The sequence below is a fragment of the Diabrotica undecimpunctata genome, chromosome 2, assembly GCF_040954645.1.
Source record: "Diabrotica undecimpunctata isolate CICGRU chromosome 2, icDiaUnde3, whole genome shotgun sequence".
Taxonomy (NCBI): domain Eukaryota; kingdom Metazoa; phylum Arthropoda; class Insecta; order Coleoptera; family Chrysomelidae; genus Diabrotica; species Diabrotica undecimpunctata.
This window is the reverse complement of record NC_092804.1, coordinates 105,947,700-105,970,772: the sequence shown is the minus strand read 5'-3', so window position 1 is coordinate 105,970,772 and position 23,073 is coordinate 105,947,700. Positions and strand designations below refer to the sequence as shown.

Genomic DNA, 23,073 nt, shown 5'->3' with positions numbered 1-23,073 from the left:
ATATATATAAATATATATATATATATATATATATATATATATATATATATATATTATTGTGATATTTATAGTCTTGGTGCGCCAAGCAATAATTAGCTAATTAATTTTTTTGATTAATTAAAATTATTTAAATGATATGATTATGACTCTATCACAATTTTTAATTCTTTTATCTCAGGGTTAAATTCGTGCTTCAATATCTATGCTATTACATGTGAAAGGTAAGGTCCAGAGAATACCGGAATAATAAAAAACACATATGATCTAACACTATATATTGAAATAAAAATAATGAAATAATTCACACTCAAAAGTTTTCAATAAACAAATCTCATATAAGGATTCTCAAAGTTTTGTTCTCCGTACGTGAACAATCAAAATTTATGGTACAAACAATATTAATTGAAATCTCAAAATTCCGAACTATTCTAACTCTCCTAATCCAAATATTTATATCCTTTCTAAATTACGTGTAAAAATTGTGTTATCAATAAAAGAAAAAACTGCAGAAAACAAAATTATCTCTCTCTGATGATGAGTGGTCCAAATCCTTGTTCCTTGTAGATTATATTATCTCCTCTCAACCGCTCCCTATGTAATCAGCAATCTTACATCAGATTGTTGCAAGTATATCGTCCTTAATGATCTCCTTCAAAAGCACAAATCATTCAAATTATGATAGCCTTTCTCCTCTCGATAAACTGAATCTCTCGTTGGCCCGAGTGAAAAATTGACTCTTGGAATATCTTCTCTTTACGATAAACTGAATCTCTCGTTGGCCTGAACAGTGACTCTTGGAATATAAGTAGAGAAATATGACTTACAATATTTTGTTGTTTCAGCTTCTGTCAGATACACTAACTCCACAAAAACTCACTAACATTCAACACTACTGCTTGCTACATTTCGGGAACCGACAGAGAACAAACACTGTTCTTTCTTGAAGACTTGGAAACCAACTACCCTATCTTTTCTCTCTCCTCAATCTCGCTAAACTTTCTCCCACACACTTATCCCACCTTTTTCAATCTCCGCCAATCACAACTCGTCACAATTCCCCCATTTCTTCATTTCGATAACAAACAAATTTTTACCTATAATTATAAATTTCCTAAAACTTATTTACAAATAATATTTTTCTATAAATCTTAAAAACTAACAAAAACCTCTTTCTATAATCCCTTCTATTGTCTTTAATCACTGCATTAATGGATTTTGAAAAACCCCGTTCAATTCTTTGGCTTTCACTTAAACTTATGCGGGTCACTTAAGTATAACAAAGAAATGATTGATGTAAAGCTTACATTTTGTTTGGTACAGGTAATTCAAGGATTTAATAACTTTCCTTCTCCGAAATGTTTGTTGGATATTATCCTACTTATCTGAATTATTTTAATTTTTTGTTGAACTTTGAAATATTTTAAACAAACCAATATTTTCTTGATTTTACATATCATAACAATATATATATATATATATATATATATATATATATATATATATATATATATATATATATATATATATATATATATTACATAAATATAACAAATGCTCTAACAGTAGAGCAAAAAACACTAAAAGTAGAGCAAATACTTAGCACTATTCTATGATAAAAAGCACCTGAAACCCAATCTTTAAATGCGCGTCCTTATATTTTAGAAACAGATATGCCCGAAGAACGCTTAATGTGGAAATGCGTAGCCAGATGCTAAAACACAACGAGATGCCAAAAAAATATTGTTCTGAAGCTATTTTCTTGTGGCATTTTAAATTAATTACTATTTAAATGGGAATAAGCCACAATTAAAGGTTAAAGTACGTTTATTGACGTTTCAATTTCCACTTCGGAAATCGTTCTCAAAATACAAACATTAGTAAATTAAACAAATTTTGTTTTTTGTTACTTAGTGAAAAATTCTTCTAATAATTTAATTTTATCTGACTCATCTATATTGACAATTCAGACATACATTATACATTTTAAAGTAGACGACTTTAAAATGATATTGCCAATATTGTTGAGTTGCGTTCCTGGGACGACTTTACTTATAAGATAGTTCATTCGATTACACGAAATCAACTTTAACTTGAGAATATCCGTCAGAAAAGATCATAACATGTAATTCGTCTTTAAAAAGACAAATACATGCCATGATGACAGTAAAATTCTCCTGTTAGTGATTCCATAGTAAATTATGTGGGAAAACCAGGAAAAAACCTCATAATACTATCCCGACATGGTAAGTATTATATCGTGCATTTAGTTTACCTTCAATAAACACCAAATTCCGATTTTATATGTTTGTTATTTAAAAAACATAAATGATGTATTCTCTATATACTGACTTACCAATACTGGTATTTTCCTTTTAATAACTTCCTCTTTCAATATGGGTAACCAGATTCTACTACATTCTGCCGAGAAATTCGCGACACAATTGGTCTCATTTAGCATAATTAGAGCCGCTTCTTTGATTTTTCTCTTTTTACCATCCGTTTCTTTTAGGACTATATTTGAATGATTCAAACATAGTATGTTTATAGAATGTAGAATTTTACAGATATACGTAATTTTGAATTTGGTCAAAACAACTAATTTGGTTTAACCTCAAACAAAAAACAAAGTAGAAACATTACAAATAAGGTATCTTGATGATTTGTGTAAGATGATAATGCCCTATGAAACAATAGAGCTCAAAACGGAAAGAAAAAACAAAGGAAACGCTTCTCCTAAAATGGATATTATGGACTATATATATATATATATATATATATATATATATATATATATATATATATATATGTATATATATATATATATATATATATATATATATATATATCTATATATATATATATATTACTATTAGGTAGGTTTATTAAACTTTTTAATTGAACCTTTCTACCTAATGAAATAATAAATACTGTTTATACTTTAACATTTTGGTCATTTTTACAGTGTAACTTTGTAATATTATGCCTTATACAACAATGAAATTTGACGATATGAATGTGCCTTTCGCAAAATGTTTTGCTGCCTTTCTCTAATATTTCCAAGCAATAAAGTGTTTTTCTTAGGCTTGGGTGTTACTGAATTGTGTTTTTGTCTGAAAATGCAAATTTTGCTAAATTAAATTATTACGCTGCCGGTGCGGTATTATCTTTTATCTCCGAAAAATGTATAAACCTAGTGAGTATTTTGTAATATACATTTGCCGCATCTAAAGGATTGCTGCAAGTTTTTATAATAAAATTTTTATATATAAAACAATCAATTTTAAATTTAGTAGAGTTTAGTTAATTGTTTTCAAAGAAAATATTGTCTACGATAAAGTTTACTAATATGATAAGAAATCGGTTCGCTAAAGGTTCTTGCCTAAATGAATTAATATTTTCTTCTTCTTCTTCTTCTTCTTTTTCTTCTTCTTCTTCTTCTTTTTCCTCTTTATAAGCAATTCTGCTTGTTTATTGGCGTATTAATACCTCTATGGAAAGTTGTCACTCCATCTTTTGCGCGGTCGTCCCATACTTCTTCTGCCGATTGGTCACTTATCTCTTGCTATTTTGACGACACGAGTCTCCTCCATTCTGCTTATGTGGTTATTCCATTCTTTTTTTCTATTTTGTGTCCATTCATTTATTCACTGTTCGTTACATTTTCTTCTAATGTCTTCACTTCTCTTTCGATCTCTCAGCATATTTTCTGTAATTCTTCTCAGTACTCTTATCTCGGCCGTTTCCAGTAGCATTTGCGTTGTGGTGTGGCTGTAACGAGTCTTGTTTCTGAGGCATATGTCATTATTGATCTTACACTGACTTTATAAATTCTTGATTTCATCTCAGTGTTAATGTGTCTGTTTCGCTATATAGCGTTATTAATGCATCCTGCCAGTCTATTTTATTTTTTTACTTGATCCCTCACTTCTTTGTTTAGGTCTCCATAGCTAGACATACTTTTATTTTCATTACTTGTTTAATACTGATGCCATCAATTTCTACTTTACATCTGGTTGGTTCTTTGCTCACTACTATTGTTTTAGTTTTTTGAGATGAGATTGTCATATTAAATTGTCTAGGGTGCTAACCTGATCTACAGCCAGGTTAGCACCCTACTGATAGAGTTTAAAACCATACAACTCATAGAAACAGGATTATGCCTCGTAACAAGTATTGATATATTGTGGAATGCAAATTTAGATACCCCTGTCCTTTTATCGTTTGTTTTGCTTTGAAAATTATAGAAGGCACAGATTTGGTTGATATTAAAAACTAAGAAATCTTCGGGTTTTGACTGTTTGGCGTCCGTATGTCATCATCATCACTGGCTCGACAACCCTTTTTGGGTCTTGGCCTGTTCCAGGATTCTTCTCCATTTTGATCTGTTTCGTGCTTTTTTTCTCCAGTTTTTTATTTTTAAGGTTGTTATATCATTTTCTATTTGTTCTAAGTATCTCAGTTTCGGTCTTCCTCTTGTTCTTTTTCCTTCCTACTGGCATCTGTTTGAATATTTTGTTTGGTATTTCGCCTTCTTTCATTCTTTCTACATGTCCTATCTAACGCAGCCGTCCTATTTTAATGAATGTTATAATATTCGGAATGTTATTATATTTTGTATAGTTCAGAGTTGTATCGTCTTCGCCATATTCCGTTTTCTTTTATGCCCTTATATATGTGTCGCAAGATTTTTCTTTCGAAGGTGGCTAACAACGTTTCCTCTCTTCTAGTGAGTGTCCAGGTTTCTGAGCTATATGTGAGTACCGGTCTCATTAGGGTTTTATATATTTGGCATTTTGTCTTTCTTGCGACGTTATCTGATCTTAGGTGTCTAATTAAGCCATGATAACATTTATTTGCAATAAATATTCCCCTCTTCACTTCCTCCGTAACGTTATTATCAGACGTGACTAGGGATCCCAAGTATATAAAGTTTTTACGTTTGGCGTTTTTACGGACGTTTGGCGTCCGTATGTAGTAATTTTTATAATTATTTCTTTTGATGAAAGGATTTGATTTTACATCAAATAATAATAATTTATAATCATCAAATATTAATACATATATAATACATCAAATAATAATAGTTTATAATTTGTACCTTTTCGCTCTAAGGAGTCCTGATAGGACAAAATACGTATAATCGATTAGTGGTGGCACTATACTGAAATCAAATCTTTACTGTCTTTTCTAATAAAAGTCTTAGAAGAACTATCCAAATCCGCTGTGGGCAAACTTATGTTGTGTAACAGAAATTGTAAATGTGAGCTTTTGTGATAAGCATTAATTTAACAAGAATAAGGAATTGGTCGATGTAATGGCCAATGTAACAAATATAAAATAGATGTGCTCACAACACAATATATGTGAGTCTTAATGCAGCTTGGTTAGCAAACTATGCCAGAGAATGACCAATTAAAACTCAGGAAGAATTTGGCCAATTTGCATGCTCCTAAAAGACAGTTACCTCCAATGAATACAATCAACTGATAGAATCATGGATAAGTGGACAAGAAAAGGGACGTTTCAATAAAGTATCATTGTGATCTCTCAAAGTATAATATATTGCTGTAAGGGTTGCTTTAATTAATTTTTGAAAACAAGAGGGAAAAAAAATGATACTATTAAACATAAAATATGTACAACCCAAATTAATCCCTACTTCGTTATAGAAAATTTAAAATTTACAATTAATTTAGCCTATATTACCCTTCACCTATTCTGTACAGTTTAAACTTTTACATATAATTAAATCCCTGGCTAAGAAAAGGAAGCAATAACCCTACCAAGTAATATGTTTATATTTTAATTTGTATGTTAAATTGACTTATAACAAAAGTACAGAATATTAAAAAAAATTTAATCTACTCGCTTACTAGAAAGAAGTATTCCTGCACTTCGGCTTTTGATTAAAAATATCCAAGCAAGTAAAATTAACACTATCCTATCAGGATATATCAGGATATCCTATGCCAAAGGATATCCTATGCTATCAGGATATCTATATGTTAATAATGTATGTAAAAACGATAGGTTATGGGGTATTATAACATTCCTTTATAAATAGTTGACTAAGTGAAATTGCAGTTATTTCGCATTAGAAAGAATTTTAATACCTTAAGGAGGAAGTTAATTACTAAAATTAAAATATGAAAAGGGATGAGAAATAAAAATTATAATTTCACATACAAACAATATTGTTGAGATCCAAAGACCAATTCCGAGCCACTGATATGGACGATACAGGAGTTCTCAACTATTCCACCAACTGTTAACTGAATATACCCAAATCCTGGTGAACAACACCCAAAAAAAACCAATGCCATATATATATATATATATATATATATATATATATATATATATATAATCTTACCATAAGCGTAAGTGGGATTTTTCAGTATGTAGAGAGATTGTCTACTGCCCAGATTGTGAGATGGCTAAAAAAAATATAGACCAGATTATTTTCTTTTTGTTAGCGATAAAAAAGGAGAGTGGAATAAAAGAAAAAACCAAGGTTTTTAATCTTGTATAAAGATAAACGTTTGTACTAAAAATTAATTTAATGAAATAAAAATGTTCATGGTTTGTCATATTTGCTGATACCTTGAAACAATTATCGAGTTTCGGCATAAAATATATTAATGGAATTTAATAGATTATTAGTGAAAAGCAAAAAGCATGACATAATAAAACATTTTAATTTTTGGCTGGTGTATAGATTTTATAAGAGAATATTTTAAAATGGCTGAGTATTAAATATTAAATCTTTATCTTACTGGATATATTATAGACTTCACGAAGAAGACAATCAAAACTAAATACACTCCTGCCATCTAATAAAAATAAAAAACCATTTTCTCTAAACTTAATTCTTTTTCTTACCTTAAAATATATTCTTGAAAAAAACTTGGTCACACAAATCAACCAGGCATCTCAAGCGATTGTGTAGAAGTCTACAATCTTGCCCAGGAAAGTTACGAATTTTTCGTTTCGCACATGTCACACTGTACCACCTTTAAGAAGTTGAAATACCTATACAGGTAGTATGGATTATCTAACTCTTAGTGATGCTTGTTAGAGAACTGGATCCCTAAGTAATACATACCTACTTTGATTTTTTACTTTTGCCATAATACTTGGTTACTATTATCACCGAAAATTATATACTATAGTGACTTATACCAACAATTAAAAAAAATATGGAGAACAAATAATACTGAGCAAAAATCACAGCGAGGAAGTAAGTATCTTCTTTGGAAATATAAGGACTAATCTTCTGCATAGATTTTCGAAGTTTGATGGCGACATTCGAGTAAAACTCTTATATTATTTGCCATTTATTTTTTGCGAATTCAAATCCATCATGAGCTCGGAACCATTTTGTGTGTTAAACAGCCTAGTGTACCACCAACGTCGTTGCTTCCTTTTCTTGTTGTAGAAACTTGTCATTACCATGAAAGCACCACTCATCTCATAAATGACGTAGGTTTTATCGCGCGACTGAGACGTGACTATCAACAATTACTAAATATTCGTAAGTTTCCTTTGGATCGCAGAAGGTTCGTCAAAATAAAAATTTTTATCGAACATTAAACGCTCTACGAACGCGTGGCGCACACACGGCGCGAAGTGCGCGGCGCGCATATTTATAGCCACTCTATCTTTTAAAACAACTGCTCTAAAGAATTATTTTAAGCTGCAACCATACAATTCTCTAAGATCCTTTAGGTAATATATTTGATTATTTGCGATACTCCTTTTACCTTCTATTTTATATTAAATTATATGTCTCAAGTTCTATTATATGTCCGAGATATGAAACTTTCCTTTGTTTTATTGTTCTTTTAGCTTCTTTGTCGATCTTCGCTCTTTTTGAAACTTCAACGTTCGTAACATTATCCAATCTTGAGATCCTCAGTATATTTCTATTCATCTTCATCTCAAAGGAATTTTATCTTCAAAGGAAAGTCTTTTTATCGCCCCTTGATTAAGCGTCCACGAGTCGACTATATAATACAGGATACTGTATATATAACGTTTAGTCAATCGTACTTTTAGGGCCAACGTCGAATTTCTGCTACAAAAAAACTTTTTTATTTTTATTAAGTTTTTTTTCATGCATGCGCTTTTTGACTTCAAATTTTGATTTCACTAGTATAATCGATATTTTCTGCTATTAGTGTTCTTAAGTACCTGTACTCTTTTACTCTTTTAATAAGTTGGCCTTCTACTATTAGTGTTTTGTTAGTATTTTTGTTCTTACTAATTTTCAGGAATTTGTTTTTTATTGTTGAAAAAGGATCGTTATTCTTCACTGTGCCTTAACATTTTATTTCCTATTATTGTTTCTATATTTTCTAAATTATCAGCTATTATCACATTAGTATTATTAGCAGATTTTATATTAATAATTAAACACTGATTGAAAAACCATGAATATCAGACAGTGGCGAAGTGGCAGATCACCAGGTATATCGAGAATAATACACGTAACAAATAAACAGAATAAAAAGAATAAGACAAATCATGGAAAGAACAACACCATCATAAAAGAAATACAGTAAAAACTGCGTATTTGGTACGGACATGTACAGAGCATGATAAACCAACGCCTACCGAAGGTAATGTTGGATTGGTAGGCACCTGCGCGAAAAAAACGAGTAAGACCGAAAACTGTATGACTTTAATGAAGTTTCAAGGCGAGGTCAGAGAGTGAAAGAAGGAGACAGAGAGAGAGAGAGGGAGAGAGAGAAGGAGAGAGAGAGAGAGAGATCTACGACCAGGAGACTGAGTCTTTTTGACGTGAATGGAGACTGGGAACTGGCAGGCGTAGGATGCTATAAACCGAACATTATATATATAATCGTAATGATGAAAATATTCCTGTTTACGCCAGCGTGTTTTATCTTATTGTGTGTTACATCTTATTATCTTTTTCTGATTATCGCTAACTTTTCTGTTTGTAGTGGACCCCCTTTGTTACAAATCGCAAATGCTGTGTTGTTCTGTGATAGATTTGTTATCACTGGTGGGTGCTGATTTCGCATGCAGTATCCAGTAGAGTAGATCTGCATGTCCAGTATTCAATTTCACACTGTCTGACGTAGAACAGTACCAAACATCACTCGGATCACCAGACACATTATACTTATTAGACAACATTTTATAATGAGAGGTTCTTTGCAGTTTCTCGTGGCTCTCTGCACCGCAGCTGGATAATCGGTGGAGTCGACATTTGATTGCAGCCTACAAATGTTTGATATCGAGCTTGTGACGAACTATTTTACTCCAGCCGCGAGTCACTAATATTATAGCGGCTGCTCTATGACATATCCTAAGTCGATCCACAAGTCTTTCATAAAGTACAAAAAAGAATCCCTAATTAATTCAGAACTTGTTCTCCACGCAAGCTGTAACAGCCAGTAAAAGGTAACTTACGTATATTTAATAAATATTTAACTCACATATTTAAATATCTAACTTATTTTGAACCAGGAATTTACGGATGTAAAAAAGTATTACTTTCATATATTTTCCATGATATAATCGTGGCTGTAATTTGCCTTTTTGACGTGTCGACACTGATATAAAATTGAATATTGGAACAACGGTAACAATAGAACCGATTTTTTAACTTTGTATGCAGCTGATGGAATGTGTGTGTAGTGGCGTCTATTCGACTATGTTTGATTTTGGTGATAAAATGATGGAATCTCATTAAAACGTATAAAATGTTATGAAATTTGAAAACATGTTGATTTTAATAGTTTTATCGTTAACTTTGGTGCCTGACCTTTAGATTTGTTATTAAAATTAAATACGTAGTAAAATATATAATGGATATTATTGTATAATCTATATTATTTTAACCGAATTTAATTGAAATAATTATTTTCATTATTATAATCTCATTCTGTTATTAATTTAATTAACTGAAATAATTAAATTAATAACAGAGATCACATAAGTCTGTAGACAGACCTGTGTAGTACCATATATAATAAAGGTAATTTTTCTAGAGAATGACTTACATCAATATTTATTCCGTTACCAAAGAAATCTAATGCAAAAGAATGTAATCATCATCGAATAATCACTCTAATGCGCCACACACTTAATAATTATATCCCTTACCTTAATATATATTTAAGAATGAAAAAGAAACAAAACTAAAACAAGACACAAGATATTGGTAAATCTCTATTTGGTTTTAAGAACGCTATGGGCACATGAGAACCATTATTTGGATTTACCGTATTAATTCAAACATGCATGGATGTAAACCAACCACTGTACCTTTGTTTTATAGATTACAATAAGGCCTTTGAAAGTGTGACATAATTACCTAACAAAATTGCTTAGAAATAAAAATATAGATAACGGAATTATTATAATAATACTTCACCTATATTTTAATCAGACTTTCAACGTTAGAGCGAAAAAAGAATTTTATTTTCTGAAGTAACAGCGATACAAAGAGGACTGAGGAAGGATTGCGTGCACTCACCGTTGTTATTTAATGGTATTCGGAAGAAATTATTTAAAAACCACTGGAATAAACAACAATCGAAATAAAAGTTAAAGACATAATTATAAATAACATTAGTGATGCAAATGACACTGTGCTGACAGCAGAGAATATACAAGATATTCAAACAGGGTTACTACCTTCTACATCCAATTCAATGACGAAATATGCGTAGCAAACCCATCAGCAGAGTATAGTAGACTCTGGTTGACAATACTAAAAGAAGAAGTCACCAACAAGTAGATACCAACAATTGCGGAATATGAAATCCAGTATATACATCATCCCCTCTATCATACACAATACATATTAAGTACATAACACACGTTAACTAAACAGGAACACTCTGTATACATACAAACGTTTACAGCACAAATTAGCAATATCAAACACTTACAGTAATCAGAGCTTAAAATATCCATGAGGCAAAGCACCACCCTTACATCTTTTTAGCCAAATATGTCTGTTGCCCATTATACCGTGGCCAGAAGTGACTTAACCTCCAATTTATTGACATGACATAAGTTTGTCAACAATCTTTTTGGTTATAGACCGTTTTTTCAATAAAATTATCTATTAATCTTTTTGGGACAACGATTTCCGGAGTGGAAATCGAAATGTAAAATTTTTAGGTAAAGTGTAGTTGTCATACCAATCAATTATGCCTTATTCCCATATAAACTATATTTTTTGTATTCCAGGTTTGCTTATGTGAACTTCTTCGTTTATGGTAATTTCTGTTTGTGTAAGTTTGTGGTTACAACGTGAGTTGTTGTTTCTTTACATATAACTTCTTTAGATAGTCAATTTATACATTCTTTTTGATGTGATTTAGGTCTGTTAATTTCTTTACTTTCGTTTTCTTATAAAGTGTCATACTTCTTTTTGTACACCATAAAATTCATGCTTTAGTTCTTTTGAGAAACATTCCCCGTGCTTGTTTTTAATTCTTCCTACAAGTGCATGTGTTTTATTGGAAATCAAAAATAATCATATTTTTAACTTATAGTAAGGTTTACTTCTAATAAAAATAATAAATTCTATTAAGATACCCAAGAAAATATCTTCAGAACAATATCGGACTTATTTTCTAGCTTACGTTATATATTGTCCTTTGCTGTATATTTAGGTTTCTGCATACTTTGCCTGCTGCTATTTCAACCCATTAACATCTTTTAGTTTTACTCTGAGGTATCTTATCTGATACCGTAATAGAAAAATCTAGTAGCAGTACCGATAAAACAATATAAACGCTAAAACGAAAGTCTACAACTTTCACATACATATAAGAAGAGAACAGCGTTATTCAATTTATAACACATCCTACCGCATTATTAATGTACCAATTTCTCTTTACAAAAATCAATTAGTCAAAAAACAACGCACAACGACTTGTTATCCTTTCTCCTCAATCACGTTGATAATTGAATAATCCATCAGTTTCGTAATTCCAGCAGAAAATTAATTTAAACAATGTACTCGAAAAGTAAAAGTTAACGTTAGAAATATTAGGTATATTTGATTAAAAATATGTATGCTCAACATTTTTAATAGCCCTATAATGTTTTTTATGAATAATTTATTTAAAAAATATAAAAAATGTCACATTACCAGTAGTCAATATAGAAGAATTTTAATCAAATAAAGGCAGATATCGAGCACAGTTTATTTATTAAATCTTGCCCAAATACTTTTGCTCCTAGAGCATCTTCAGGGGCATCTGAAATAAGCCAAGAAACGTTTTTTCAACCAAGAAAATTAATTAACTTCGAAAGAGTTTTTTCGAAGTTAATTAATTTGGTATTTAAAGCTATTTTTTTAATTTTTAGGTCAAGTAATGTTTTAGCTAAATGTATCGAGAACTTGGCAGAAAAACTACATCTTGATTTAAGCTGTTGTTTTAAAGAAAAATATTTTTAATAATATGTTGAAGAACCACAAAAAATATTTTTAAAATATAGTGTGAACAAACCCTGTCCCTCACGATCATGTGTATACCATTGTATAGTGGGATCTACATGTCCGAAGATCAAACCGGTCTTACTTCTGTATGAAGAAGCCTTGGGGTCAAGAAAAGCCTTGACCCCAAGGCTTTTCCTCCATCCCTCCCCATCGTGTGACACGTGGGGACTCACACGAGTGGCATCACACTTGGTGGAAGAACCAATCTCTTTGGCTGGAACGGTTTATAAATGCCACAGACTACCGCGATATTATTCTCGAACCTATTGCTGTACCCTTTGCATAAGAAGCTGGTCTTCAATTTAAATTAATGGACGACGATGCGCGTCCGACGTAAAACATTTTTCAAAAATAATGAAATTGAGTTTTTACCATGACCTGCGCAATCACCAGTTGAGCATGTATGGGACATATTGGGCAGACTCATTTTCCAAGAAAATATTGCGTTCAATACAAGAGAGCAACTGTTTGAAGGTCTATCAATGAAGTGAAACAGAATAACGCAGCAAGACATTCACCATCTGATCATGACTATGCCTTACAGATGTAGGACAGTAAACAACAACCGTGAAAGTAATACACTATATTAACTTAACCTAAAGACTATTTTGTTAGGATTTGAGAGGCAACAAATTAGTTTTTTATTTTTGTTTGTTTGATTTTTTAACTATTTTTTGACTTAGGTCTGGAGTTCTCTTTTAATTTTCTTAAGATCTATTGCGATAATTCTAAGAAAAAATGTTTATTTTATATTCGGGATACTTGTTTATAACTTTTTTTTTACAAATATTGAAAAAAAATTATTTAAAATCCTTCTGCCATCTCGCATTTTGTTTTTGTCCACTTGATTATTTTGATGTGTGTAATTCACTCACATGTTTTATGTTTATGTATTCTATAGTTTGTCTCAAAATATATCGTTTTGACTTTCCCGTCGTTAAAGGATAAGTGGTATTATCGCCATTATTCATAGACAAATACGTTTTGAATTTCTACCTGACCACTCAGGGTTGAATCAGGTACGGCTATAATGTAATCAGTCATTAACAATCTCTACTTGCTACTGTGTGTATAGTATATCAGTGAAGATTGTTCGTAACAAATATGTTTCGTCCACGGAAAAATAATCGCTCGAGATCTACTAAACATAATCAAAAGCATTTGTCATTGGACGCAAAAAAATAGTTAAAAATGTGTGTCATACTTTAATAGATAGGGGCCTAATCAAACAAAATGTTGTGAAAAGAACATATTTACTTACAAAAACGTCGATATCGTCGACAAAGGCTATTGTAAGCAAAGAGCCATTGACAGGACGAAAAAAAGTAGTAATTTTTAGTCTCATTATTTGGACAGTACTCAAGAGGATATTATAAGAAGATCAATAAGTTGTTCTTTACGAAAATCAGATAGTTCCTACGTTAGATAAATTAAATTGAAGTTATAGGAAGAAGAAACAAATATAGATACCACTCTTCATGTAGTCCTTTCTAAAATAAGTTTTAAACACTTGAAGAACTGAGTATCTCTCTGAAATTATAGGTTAGAAAACAAATCTATCATATATCTGGATAAAACATGGTTTGATACTTATGATATAGTATGTAAAAGAAGGTCGATTTTAGTAAAAAATGTCATACGAAAGCATCTTTAAATACAGGAAAACGCATAACAATAATTCACGCCAGTTCGAAAGATATGTGGGTTCTAAACTGTTTGTTCTTATCTGCAAAGAATATCAAAGACTTCAGCTTAGACTATCATGAAGATACCAGTGCAGAACTTTTTGAAAATCGGTTTCAAAATTCTCTTTTGAAAAATATTCCTGAAAGTAGTGTAATCGTCATGGATAACGCAAGCTACTACAGTCTAGAGCTACAAAAAGCGCCAAACAAGTACTAAAACTGATATATATGGCTTTAAAATAATTAACATTTTTTAATAAAGACTCATAAATTTCAGTTTTAGTATTTGCTTGGCGCTTTTTGTAGCTCTAGACTGTAGTAGCTTGTGTTATTCATGACGATTACACTACTTTCAGGAATATTTTTCAAAAGAGAATTTTGAAACCGATTTTCAAAAAGTTCTGCACTGGTATCTTCATGATAGTCTAAGCTGAAGTCTTTGATATTCTTTGCAGATAAGAACAAACAGTTTAGAATCCACATATCTTTAGAACTGGCGTGAATTATTGTTATGCGTTTTCATGTATTTAAAGATGTGCTTTCGTATGACATTTTTTACTAAAATTGACCTTCTTTTACATACTATATCATGAGTATCAAACCATGTTTTATCCAGATATATGATAGATTTGTTTTCTAATCTATAATTTCAGAGAGATACTCAGTTCTTCGAGTGTTTAAAACTTATTTTAGAAAGGACTGTATGGAGAGTGGTATCTATATTTGTTTCTTCTTCCTATAACTTCAATTTAATTTATCTAACGTAGGAACTATCTGATTTTCGTAAAGAACAACTTATTGTTCTTCTTATAATAATATCTTATTGAGTTCTGTCCAAATAATGAGACTAAAAATTACTACTTTTTTTCGTCCTGTCAATGGTTCTCCGCTTACAATAGCCCTTGTCGACGATATCGACGTTTTTGTAAGTAAATATGTTCTTTTCACAACATTTTGTTAGATTAAGCCCCTATCTATTAAAGTATGACACACATTTTTAACTATTTTTTTGCGTCCAATGACAAATACTTTTGATTATGTTTAGTAGATCTCGAGCGATTATTTTTCCGTGGACGAAACATTTTTTACGAAAAGAGATTTTTAATGACTGATTACATTAGCCGTACCTGATTCAACCCTGAGCTGTCAGGTAGAAATTTAAAACGTATTTGTCTATTAATAATGGCGATAATACCACTAATCCTTTAAGGACGGAAAAGTTAAAACGATATATTTTGAGACAAACAATGTATAATTTTAAGGCATATTTTGAGCATATACCTACTTCTTTTGGGTTTCAAATAAACTAAAACACTTTAAAAAAACATTGTTATTGTATTATATCATATTTTATTTTCTGATTTCTGGTAAGCCAGATATTTGACAAAAATATACCTGATATTTGTGTTTTATTTATGCTCAATTATTAGAATTTTTTTAATAGCACTTCAAAAAACTGTGTTGTCTCTAAATAAATCTCAACACTGCACCGTGGTCTTTAATTTTGTGCATCGAAGTAAAGTCGCTGTGCCCGAATTACACCTTCCCTCTGAATACAAAACATACTTCACAGGATGCGACACGACTAAACAAAGTCAAGGAAATTGTAGGAATTAATCTACCATTTTATTTATTAACTGCGCGGGACTCCGCTTCTATTCAAAGCAAACGTAGGCTTTTAGTCTGGCCACTTCACGACAAATTACCGCTTGCTTTTTATTTCTGCAAATTGCACGGAATCTCCTTTGATCTAAAATTGGAGTACTCAAACACATTGTGGTTTTGAATTTCTTAATACCTCTAGCAACATCAGATGGTTATCCCGCGGATTTAGACATTATTTATAGAGTAGGTATATCAGCTAAAAGTGAAATTTATAAAATCTTGTTTAGAGTTAGATTAATTTTAAACTTTACAGTCCTTACTTTATTTAGATATTTAAAATCTGTTTAAATAAAAGATATGCCTAGATAAAGACAAAGTTATTGAATGTTTTTCAGAAAACTCAACGTGTAAAAAAATAATTAGTTTATTACAAAAAATACCATAAGAAAAATTATAATAATGACAAAAAACTGGTAAAGCATTATACACAACTTATTAGAGAGTAACTAAAATAGAATGTATACCAAATTTTGTAGTGTAATAATACCGAAATGACAGTCTATCGTACTGTACGATGTGTGTACGAGGTGAGATGTGTACGAAAACACCTTACAAAGGCACAAAAACACCAACCTCGAAGTGCAGTAGAAAGAACGACGTTACCGCCGTATTTAGGAGAACGAGAACTTATGGGTATAGCTGAGCAATTAAAAAACAGATCACTAATTTAAGAACTTATTTTCAGGTGCAGGCTGAGACATCTATTCTACATCGCGTGATTTGTGCAGTAGATGACACAACACCGATCAAACTGAGAAAAAACCAGAAATGCGCAAAAACTATCTTACTAAGGCCGAACAAATTCGCACGTGGATAGGTAAACCTCTGCACGGGCGACATCCGAATGAAGTCAGTTAAGACTATGTCGACAGTATAGCATCGAACTATTGGCTGACATCAGGAAAGATGTTCCCTAAAACAGAAGATTCATTATTTGCCATTGAGGATCAGGTTATACCAACAAAAAATTACCTTTAATGTATCATCAAAGACCCTTAAGTCCAAAACGACAAATGCCGATATGGACGTCAATCGCAAGACACCATCCAACATCTTACTGGGGGCTGCCAGGAATTTGCTGCAACTGCATACAAGGAACGGCATGATTTAGTAGGAAAATCCTTCATCAAGAAGTAGCTATCAATCTTGTACTTCTCCAAGCAAACCATCTCCCATATTATCAATACATGCCAGAGAGTATGCTTGAAAATGACTTGCTTTGCTTAAAACTTCAAGCTATATTGGGACCGCACTGTGCTCACAGACCAAACAGTAGCACACAATAGACTAGATTTTGTACTAAAGTCTGTTTTTTAACCAGGAGGAGTAATTCAAATTTTCCGCGCCGTAATTCTTGTTTCTAATTGGTCCAATCGCAGGCAAGTTTACTCCACTAAATTATGACATTTTGACACTAATGACATTTGTGAAATTTTAAAATTCAAAATTTATATCGACAATTTTTTGTATTTTCTGTGGTATTCCTTACATTTTTTAGATTTTTCGTTTGTATTTATATAAAAACAGTTCTTTTCAGAACTATTTAGCGACATATTAGTGATTAGTGTTATTAAGATAACAATATGGATTCAATTAATTTTTCTCCACCAAAAAAACGCCGAGTACATTTGGGTCATTTATCTACAAATGAGAAACAAGAAACATTATAAACATGTATAAACAAATCAAAAGTGATAATTCTGGAATGAAAATAACAGCCACGGTAGCAAAAATAAAACAGGCAACAGGTTAGTTTTGCAGAATAGTTATAGTTAAAATCAAGACTTACTAAAGTAATGTGCTAATTTTAGGTGTTGCGAATTCAACTATTTACCGAACAATTAAAGAATATAAGCAAACTGGAACAGTAAGATGTCCTAAAAATATTGGCGGTCGACCTTCTATTCTTGCAACATATGATGAAAAAGTTAAAACATCTATACGCCAGATAGTACACAGCTTCTTTTTCAAGAATGAAATGCCTACATTAAATAAAATTTTAAGTGAAGTAAACAACCGCCCAGATCTTCCAAATATGTGTCGTTCATTATTATATAAATTCTTGAAGCAAATCAATTTTAAGTAAGTAAATATAGGTTAGCCACAATAATAAATAAAACGTGCAACCCAAAAAATATATTATGTCTGAATTAGGGAATCGATTAGAAGATAAAGAGCTCTGAAAATATAGATTTTTTTTCTATTTTCTTTGCTTATAACTTTAAAACTATTCATTTTGGAGCAAAGCCGTACAAAAATAAAATAAAGGTAATGATTAAATTTCCTGTTATACGAATAGAGGTTAAAACTGTCTTAATTTATTTCCCTTGCTGCAAAATAGCAATACCATTAATCCAAAAGATGCTTTAATGTTGTTAAAAATAAATTAACAAAATATAACTACTTCTTTTTTCCTATGTTGTAGACCTTTTAACGCTCTAAATGCAAATTGTCTCATTTGAAGCTGTATAATTAGTTAAACAATCTTTGTTTAATTAAATAGTCTTTATTTGATCAAGGAAATATAAACACAGATGACATATTCTTCTGGGGCGAAATCAGAACCGCTGAAACTGATAAGTACCCCGCCAGGTAAAAAAAAATTAACAAAAAAATTTAATTTGTTTAAACAAAGATTGTTTAAATAATTATAGACTATTAAAATGAGAATATTTCTATTTATAACGTTAAAAGGTATATGTGTGGTAAGTTTTTGTAAAAAAAATTCCACAACGTAGGAAGAAATACCTATGTGGTTTTATTTTGTTATAAATAAATTAATTTATTACAACAAAACTAAAGCCTTTTTGGCATTTAGAAGTGCGTTAGTAAGGTAGATGTGTGTTAGAAAAAAATTTATTTATTTATTATAATAAAATTAAAACATATTTGGAATTTGATAATGCGCTATTTAGCTGGCTCTACTCGAGTTACTTCGGATTAAAAAAAAAAAAATGAAGAAAATTGCTCGATTGGAAGCTGAGAAAATGCATTTTTTTATGTATACCGATTTTGAACTTTGAAGTTAAACTTTCTTCAACCTATTTTTTTTGAATTTTTGGTATTTTTATACCAAATAATCGCTCAATACTGATTGTTTTTTGTTGTGTACTGTGTATATAGTGTAGAATGAAATATATATTACTTGAAAACTACTTTATTATAATATGTAAGTACAATACTAAAAACTATGAATCTTAACCTTAACCTTCTGCCATCCGGTTCTCTCCTTCTTTTCTTTTCTGTTACCATCTGTAATACAAACTTAAATATATGCATCAAATATAACATTTTCTTCCTTGACAATGAATTTTTTTACAAATTCATTTTTACAATAGGTTTACATATTCTTGGAGATCTACTTAAGGTAGGTATAACTTTGGTATCAGAAATCGAAAATTGTCCAATAGATTTGTCAAATAAATCTTTATATTTTGTAAACAATTGTTGTAACTCCTTTTCTGCATTTGAGACAGTGTTCACATTGTGTAAATTTATATCTAATGAATGGATCCACTCTCTCCCAACCAATGAAGGACCTTCACCATCAAGTATATATAATTTCAAGAATTTAGTTTTATTCTGATGCTGAACTGTCACCAAAGCCATACCTAAAACATGTAATTCATTTTTACAGTAAGTAGCTAACTTTATATTAGTATTTTGTAATTGTAATTCAGTACAATTCTAATTAAATACATTTTTGTTAATAATACTGACAACAGCATCTGAATCAATTTCAAACTGTATCGGTTTGTTATTTACTTTCAAACCAATAATAAATTTATCTTTTAAATTAGTTGAATGTACATTTAAAATTTCCTCAACAGCATTTATGTTTTTAGTTTTCAAACAAACTTTTTGTAAATGTCCTCTTTTCTTACAAAAATTACATACCAAATTTTTCTTTTTACATTGATTGGCTAAATGAGAAGCATCCCCACAAACGATAACATATACCTGTTTTAGTGTTTGAACTAGAATGTGTAATATTTGTACTTGAATTTACATTTTAACTTGTATTAGTATGTTTTTTACTCTTATTGAGTTTTGAATATTTTGTTAATTGAATTATTGTAATTTAATTGATTACTGTTCTTTTCTGATCGTTTCCAAACTACTGTCAATCTCTACTGCTCGATCCAAGTCTAGATTCCTTGTTTCCAATAGTCTTGCTTGTATTTTTTTTTGGAACGTAATCCAAAGACAAATTGGTTCCTTATTACAGATTTTAGATATGCTTAAAAATTGCAATTTATTGCTGTCTTCTGTAATGCTAGTAAGAATTCTTGCACTGATTCTCCCTCGGCTTATTTTCTGGTTTGAAACCTGTAAATTTCAGCAATTTCCAAAGGGACATGATTGTAAAAATTGTACATTACATAGTGTAATAATTTCATTCTATGTTTTATCATCTGGTACTTACTAGTCACATAGTGTATCATAGGCTTCAGGACCCATATAATCTAATAGATAAGATAATTTCATATTGTGATCTATTTCAAAAACTTTAAAAGCTCCTTCCAGGCGTTTCACCCATCGTGACAATTTTGTAACTGATTCATTAAACGATTCCACTGTAAATGTAGAATGAATTTGGGTATTTATTTCAGTTTGACTCACAGCTATTCCAGATGTATAAATTGTATATATGGATTCTGTGTTACTTCCTTAAATGCAACTTTAGCAACTTAAAATTCACAAATTGTGGGACACGGCTCTAATTTTAATATGTATGTAAGTACAATCAAAGAATATAATACATATTCTTTGATAATACTAATACTAAAAGCAAAGCTTTGCTAAAAGCTACGAATCTTAACCTTAACCTTCTGCCATCATGCGGTTCTCTTCATCCTTCATCTGCCATCATATTTTCTCTTCTCTTTCTTTACCATCTGTAATACAAACTTAAATATATGCAACAAACATAACATTTTTATTTTATGTTATGAGTGTTTTAAACATATGAAAAAATGTATAGAGAAAGAGAACCGAAAAAATAAGGTAATGGTTCAAAAGTTACCATCCTACTGTTTAGGTATAGCTTCGTCGCAAATACCGGTCAAATTTGACCGATTGTATCTCAGGAACTAGAACTACTCCTCGCAATTCAACTTTTTTTCTTTTACAAGAAGCGTCTACCGAGTCTGTTCCAGTATGGTTTTTTCAATAATCTATTTGTTTATAAGCAAAAAAATTGTTTATAACTTTAAAACATTGCTGAGACCGCCTAAATAATACGATTTCAATTCTGTAGTGTATTAGACCGGTAGAGTGCGTCTTTATATTTAAAAAAAATTGCAAACATCTAAATGGTCTAATGTTTGTTATAAAAGTTTTTAAAAAATTTCAAATTTGGTGGACGGTTTGAGTAGATTATAAAAATTTTCTAAACCAATTACGAAGGACCTAAGTACAACCTAAATGGTTGGAAGACATTTTTAACCACTCATATATCATAGGAAATTTAATTATCTTTGTTTTATTTATGTACGACTTTCCTCCAAAATTAATAGTTTTAAAGTTATGAGCAAAGAAAGTAGACAAAAATCGATATTTTTAGTAATTTTTAAATATTTTAATGTTTTTATTAATGCTCCGGGCATATTTGAGAGGGAGCATGAGTCAATTGTTATTATTGAAGTTATTACCTAACTTTTTCTGCAAAAATCCGAATGCCACATGCCACCTCTCATATCCAAAAACAGACTTTTTTCACAGATCTGCCCTGGTCTAAATGTAACATTCTATTGTTTTGTAGGTACTTGAAGAGAAGTCGAACAAGTATTCTAATTGAACGTGATGATATTGTCAGATGGAGGCGTAATTACCTAACTTCTATAAAAAGGTACAGAAGTGAAGGTAGGCCCATTTATTACCTTGACGAAACATGGGTAAATGAAGGTCACACCAAAGATAAAGTGTGGGTGGACTGTGCCATAAAAAACCCTAGACAGGCATTCGTTGAGGGGCTGTCTACTGGTTTGAGAAACCCATCGGGGAAAGGAAAACGCCTCATAGTTTTACATGTTGGATCAGAGTTAGGATTTGTTAATGAAGGGGTTTTACTTTTTGAGGGAAGAAAGACAGAGGATTACCATGAAGAAATGAATGCATCTGTTTTTGAAAATTGGTTTAATATTATCTTGCAAAAATTACCAAAAAACGCTATCATTGTAATGGATAATGCATCATATCACAGCCGAAAAGTAGAAAAAATTCCGACAACATCATCAACAAAGAAATATATGCAAGAATGGTTACAAATAAAAAACATTCCTTTTGATATGGAGATGGTTAGGTCAGAACTTTTACATCTTGTACGTGTAAATAAAGATAAGTATAATATGTATGTAACTGATGAGATGGCTAAAACAAATGGTCAAATTGTACTGCGGCTGCCTCCATATCATTGCGAGTTGAATCCCATTGAGAAAATTTGGGCCCAGGTGAAAAATGAAGTGGCACTTAAAAACACGACATTTAAACTTAAAGAAGTAAAAAAACTTCTGTTACAAGCTCTCGAGAATGTAACCACAACACATTGGCAAAATTGTGTTAATCACATTCTCAAAGAGGAGGAAAAAATGTGTAAATTAGATGGCATCATGGATAGTGTAATAGAGCCGTTAATAATTCCAATTGGCAATGACAGTAACACAAGTTCTTCAGAAGATGAATAAATTGTATCACTTGTATCTTCAAAGTAATTTCCTTCTCTAGATGTATATTTTCATTTCATCTTTCTTATTCATTATCCAAGTGTTACAAGCATACAATGCCAATGATCACGAACATTATACCATTGCACTACCTACTTTTGGTAGTCTCTTTTGTATTTCTTTCCTCTTTATCAATTATTGTCACTCACCAAATATTTGAATTTGCTATATGCTGTTCTCCTTAGGTCGAATAAAAATAAATATCACAGTTCACATACCTAATATATCATATCGTGTTTATGATCATCATATGAATCTGAAATTGGTTGTTTGGTGCAATGATAATTGGTTTCTAATAAGCATTAGTCAACTAACAAATCTAAGTTCCCTAACTTTTCTTCATCCTTTTTGCATGCTGTATGTGTACCTACATACTTTCCAATTTTCTGCAGTGACTTTCGATAAAGCTTCCTCAACATTCTTTTCACATCAACTAATTTGAATGTATGTAGTTTGTTTCTCGCTACGTCTTGATACAACAGTTATTTCTTCAATAACTGTTGTTTTT

At 30.9% G+C, this 23,073-nt stretch overlaps 1 protein-coding gene across 1 annotated transcript; it reads left to right on the top strand.

Moving 5' to 3' along the window:
- The first annotated feature begins 17,562 nt into the window (after positions 1 to 17,562).
- On the top strand, positions 17,563 to 22,588 carry LOC140433391 (uncharacterized). Its single transcript, XM_072521405.1, has 2 exons — positions 17,563 to 17,922; positions 21,605 to 22,588. The coding sequence occupies exons 1-2, from the start codon at positions 17,819 to 17,821 to the stop codon at positions 22,524 to 22,526; spliced, it is 1,026 nt and encodes a 341-aa protein (XP_072377506.1). The 5' UTR covers positions 17,563 to 17,818; the 3' UTR covers positions 22,527 to 22,588.
- Positions 22,589 to 23,073: the final 485 nt, after the last annotated feature.